The following is a 5,732-nucleotide window of genomic DNA, read 5'->3' as shown; positions in this document are numbered from 1 at the left end:
AACTTGACTCATTAAACCTACTGGTTGGCAACTTTCTAAATCTGGCTTCATTTGCTCTAACTCCACAAGTTTGACAAAGTCATTTCAGTTTACATCATTGATACCTGGTTATCCACTTTCAGTACATGTACCATCTGGCCAGGAGTCCATAAATAATATTGTTTTCAATGTACAAATCTTAAAGTAAGTTCTAAAGGGAAATACTGCTCAGTAGATAAATTCTCCTGGAATTTCTTGTAGCAAAGGTTCCTCAAATTTAAATCATTTGGAAATGGCCTTTTGCTCCATTTTCTCTTTTTCAGACTGTCTGCATTGTCCTAAAGAAAATGAAGTAACTGTAATTAATTCCTCTGTTAAAACTAATTCCTTGATTTCTGGTTGCCGAGTATCTGAATTAACTTCAGGCACAAAATCATCTTAGATGGCATTTGCTTCATCTAATGGCCCTTTCACCTTGAAAGGGAGACCTTGAATACTGCTCTGTCAACCATGGATGTTTTAGACATTCTTCAGCGGTGGCTTGATCTCTGTATAAAGATACACATTTTATACTTAAGACAAAATAGTTTAAAATTCACTTATAAATTAAAGCATAAGGTATTATATTTATTGTATTATATTTTGGGAAGTATGAAGAGGTGGAAAAATCTTACTGAATAAAACTAAAAGTTTTGGCATTTGTGTGCAAATGCCATTCCTCACAATGTTGAAAAATAATATTTTAAAGAAATAGTAAATCTCCGCAAAGCCCTTTAGAAGACCAAAAACAGACAGAAAATATCTATTATACTGAGGTGCAGTTCATATTTTCTAAAAACATTTTAATTTTTGTCACTTTTTCTTTGAACAGATATAAAAAGCCAAAGGTTTCATCTAGTTTTACGTCTGCATTTGATGTCTTCATTTTGGTGTTTGTTATTAAACTTTTGCACAGAGGTGATCACTCAAAAATTGACAAATATCAAGTTAACTAATACTCAGGTTTCTTAACTAAAAGTGTCTTGATGAAGTCAACAGCTGACTCAGACACAACATCAAATTCTTCCTCAGAATAACTTAAATTCACCAGTGAAATGTTTAGGACTGTTTCTTGTTTATTATCTCTTAAGAAAGGTGATATTCCTGTAAGCATGACATATGTTAACACTCCAATGCTCCTAAATCAAAATGAAAATGTAAGAAAAGTTAGTGTCATATTCTTTTGTTGAAACTAATTTGATCAGTTTTTCATAAATAACTCTTAACCACATATCCGTTGCCATCATAACTAAGAATTTCAAGAGCTGGTATCAGCAACAGAAGAAAACATTTTGCTTTGTGAAAAAAAGTTGCTAATTTGCTCTTTTAGATTAAAAAAAAAAAATACTCATTAGAAACTGAGCCGCTGTTAGGTGTGGGCTAAAATGAGTTAACATTATAAATCAAATTAATATGCATTACTGTAAAGTTTAACTAGATGTGTGTAATTAACTTGTTTACTTTTCAAACCTCCACCCGTCATTCCTGGGTCCTTGTTTTGTTAAAATATTTGAATGCATAAATACTGCAATGTAAACTTATAACTTTTAACACCTTTCTCTTCCTATACCTTCTATTTAATCAAGCATCATATCTAAGACATTACTGCTTTTAAATCTATCTCAATGCCATCCCTGGCTCTTCTTCCCACAGCTCTCACCAAAGTCCACAGCACTTTCCCCTCTGATTCCCACTCGTTCTGCCCCTCTGATCTATTCTCTATGTTGCAGCTAGGGTCAGCTTTTAAAATGTCCTCCCGTTAACAAAAAGTCAGTCACCGAGATTAAAAAAAAATTGGACATCCTCAGATAACGTGCATCACACACAACAAAGGTGCATCTATAAATCTGAAAGAATAATATGCTGTGATAAAATTTAACTAAACTGCTGTCACACATAAACGCAATGGAAATGAGACAGGAGTTACACTAAGGGCCCTCCCCAGGGCAGCCAGTTAAGTCTTGACTTAACTGTTAGACCTGACACAATAGTGAGGCAATGATAAGAACATTCCCCAACATAGGCATGTGCAGAAAGACAGCTGGTGTGACCTAGAATTCACCTCTGCTTCATTATATGATCATTATAATAAATTTACATTGCAGCTTTAATTCCCTATGGACAAATTGAGTGTATTATGGATATACTCAAGCTCAGAAAGGTTATATAAGGAACCTATCTGTCAAGACTTGTAGGGGAAGGGCTTCAGTAACAGTGGGAGGACCAAAGCCTTGCAGGCAGAATAAAAGAGCCCCAAGCAGGAGGCTTTGAGTCTGACCTCTTGGCATCTCTCTTTTCGTTCTGAGAGTATACTTTATCTTCGAGGTTCACCAATCTCGGCAGCCCACTCTCCCACCTGAGAAGTGTACTTTTGCTTTCAATAAAACTAGCTTGCTTACAAATTGCTGGGCGTCTGTTTGCCTTCAGTACATTGTCAGATGTCAAGAACTGACGACAGGGAGTTCCAGGACATTCTCAAATATGTAAGGACTTATGAAAAACCTCCTTGAAAAGAAAAATCTACTTATTGATACAATCGAGTCAACCAAAAGATGATTTTTATTAAAAGTACACAGATAGGAAGGCTACACTATGAAAAGGCAGGCAATATGTACTGAATTCATATAAAAACAAATCAAAAACTAAAAAATGTGATAATTATAACATAAAAAAAGGGAATAAAAATGTTCTAATTCTAGGAAAAAATAAAAGTCGCATAACAATTACTGGTGGGAACAAGACCCTCCCCACACACATGAATATGAGGGAAGAAAAAGTTGGAAGGAAATGTTAGGTATGCTAATTTCCTCAACTTCAATACCTGAAATCCTTGAGTTGAGAAACAGGTTATGAATATTATTTAAAGTTTAAAAAAATACTAGGAAATTTAAAACAATGCTTAGCATCCAAATCACTGAATGGGAAGAAGTAAAATAAAGACTATACACACGGGGATGGGGAGCACAGCATAAGGAATGCAGTTAGCATTAATATATTGTCTAGGTGGAAAACCAGAGGAGAGAAGGAGCAATTAGGGGAATTGTTTCATAAACTATATAAATGTCTACTGTATATTCGAAACTAATTAAAATAAATTAATTAATTAAAAAAAATAAAGACCATCCAGCAAAAGATGGGGGGTGGTGGGGAGAGGGTAAGAAATAACAATAGCTGAGGATGCGGAAAGGAGACTTCAACTCACCTTTAAAATGCTGGCCAGGGAAAGAAAGTGAGGAGAGTCCCTTTGCTTTTCTGTACTATATAGTTCTCAATTACTTTTAGTTTTTCTGTATTGGGCTTGTACTACTTTTTAAATAAGATATATATATTGAAGGGGGGAAAAAAGCACTTGGTAGAAAATTTAGACTTTACCGAAGAACAGAAAGCATTTAAAAAAAAAAATTCAGGGTTTTACTATTTGTACCTATTTATATCTCAGCTCCTGGCCCTTCATTCTGCAGTCTTCTGTATTTCTTCTAGTTTACAATGCTCAAATATTTGGGCTGTTGCACCTGTAAGCCAGATTTCTAAAACTTACTTAGGGGCCATGATGCGTATCAGTCACTATACTGAAAATTAAGTATTCTAGTCTATAAAACCAAAAATTTTGACGGCTGTTTTCTGCCTGTTACATTTTTTGTTGCCTAACTAATTAAGGGTCTGTTATAAATATATAACTTAAAAAAATTATTTTAAAACTTCATACTATTTTTTTTTGTAGTATCATAAACAACTTTATTTTCCCTAACCTTGTCTGTCCTCCTGGCTTTCTGTCTTTTGGAATCACTTTTCCCTCATAAATAAATTCCCACCATCCTCAGCTACTTCAAGGACTAGTCCTTTCATCCTCTTCTCTCAAAGGAGACCTAGGTCTCCTAGGCCCCAGGCCCTCTTAGAATGGTGATTGCCTATCTACCCATTTCACATCTCTGCTTTCAGGGAAATATCCTTCTTTCCTCAGGCCCAGGCCACACAGTCCTCTCCATCCCTGGTCATATTGCTTTTACTGACACAGATGCCCTCCTTCCCACCCTCCTCACCAGCCTGTTACCACCCCAGGCAACTTCCACACTGATGCCAAAGACCTGATATCCATACTTCTTGACTTCCAGGTCTAAAGAGCCACCCTTTGTCCAAGACCTGGTAATTACAAAGAGCTGTTTCATTTCTGAAATTTTAAATATTAACATTGTAATCTCTTATCAAACCTTTAAATTATTTCACTGCCTTGCTCTACTACAGAAATCTTTTTTAAACCTTATTCAACCACTGATCCTTCTATGCAACATTTTTTTTTCTAGTCTATCAAAAAAGTCACAGTTTACTTATTTTTCTACAAAACCTAGTGTGGTTTATCACTTCAGCAGTTCTCTTGCTAGTACCTTCAAGGTTAAAGCTCCTTACATAGCAGATGGCCAGACCCACTATTAATCATACATCCCACTCTTCTGAATACTTACCCACATATTCAGGTGTGCCCATAATTTCAAGGAGCTCTTCATTGCTCTTCATTATTCTTGAAAGACCAAAATCAACTATCTTATTGTCACTCAGTGGAGATTCACTTGTCAGTAGAATATTCTGAGGCTAAAAAATAGCACCCCTCCAAATTAATAAAAAACCATGACTGAATATATAGATCAGGTACCTTATAAAATATCCACATTTCATATGTGAAATTGAGATTGAGGACTTTTAACAGTATGTTGTCACTTATTAAATAAATATTTTAACAGCATACTACATGTAAGACAGCAGGCCTGTACAATCTATTCTCTTATACTGGCTCCTGCACATAAATATACATCTACCCCTATCTTAAAAACAAAACAAAACCACTTATAAAAAATATCCCTCATGACCTTGCTATTCCCTCAAAGCTCAGCTTTTTGAAAGCATAGTCATAAACACTTGCTAGCATCCCTCAATCCAGCTGAATCTGGATTTTACCCCTAGTATTCAATCTGCTCTAAAGTCACTAAAATCTTTAATAATCAGACTCACTAAATCCAATGAATGGCTTTCAGGCACTGTTTTGCATGCAGTGACTACTTTGGCACTGTCAATCATCTTTGTTTTCCCTCTTGCATCTATTCCTCCCTCTGTAGATACCTCACTATTTTCACAGAATTTTTTCCTTCTGTCCTCCTTTTAAAAACTGGTGTTGTCCAAGATCTCTCTCTGGCTCATCCTCCTTTTCCAAAATTCTGCATTTCATTTTTGAGCAATTTCATCTACTATTAAAGCTTCAGCTGCTATTTTCATTTTGATGACTTTTACCCCAATCTCTCTGCAGACTCGGATCCAATTAAAATCAGATCTTTTCATTTGGCTGACACGTAACATTTTCGACTCCCCAATATGGGGCAAAGCTTTTAATTCAGTAAACACCTTTAATGAAAGTTTTTCTTCCAACCCCACTAAACCCTTCCTTTTCTTCTGTATTCCCAATCTCAGTGCCCAAATCAAACACTGAGAAATAATCCTGAAGTACTCTGTCTCCTTCATCTTCAACCATTTCCACATCTAGTTAAGTCACCAGTCATGCTAATTCTGTTTCTTAAATCTCAATATCCTCATTGCTTACAGCTTGGCTTTTCATTATTTTTTACCAGCGACATAGGGAAGAGGCATGAGAACTAAACAAATTAACTGAATATTAAACCAAGTTGTATTCAGAACCTACAATGTACTGCCAGACCACAGGAAACCTA

At 35.6% G+C, this 5,732-nt stretch overlaps 1 protein-coding gene across 1 annotated transcript in view; it reads right to left on the bottom strand.

Moving 5' to 3' along the window:
- Positions 1-207: 207 nt before the first annotated feature.
- Positions 208-5,732, bottom strand: part of STK17A (serine/threonine kinase 17a) — a 37,543-nt gene continuing 32,018 nt past the window's right edge. Inside the window, 6 exon segments of the mRNA XM_015599487.2 lie at positions 208-484; positions 486-527; positions 978-1,157; positions 1,246-1,260; positions 1,262-1,283; positions 4,479-4,605. Of these exon segments, the coding sequence (XP_015454973.2) occupies positions 208-484; positions 486-527; positions 978-1,157; positions 1,246-1,260; positions 1,262-1,283; positions 4,479-4,605 (663 nt within the window).

The sequence above is a fragment of the Pteropus alecto genome, unplaced genomic scaffold (assembly GCF_000325575.1).
Source record: "Pteropus alecto unplaced genomic scaffold, ASM32557v1 scaffold109, whole genome shotgun sequence".
Lineage (NCBI taxonomy): Eukaryota > Metazoa > Chordata > Mammalia > Chiroptera > Pteropodidae > Pteropus > Pteropus alecto.
The sequence above is the reverse complement of the archived record's forward strand: the minus strand, read 5'-3'. Positions and strand labels throughout refer to the sequence as shown.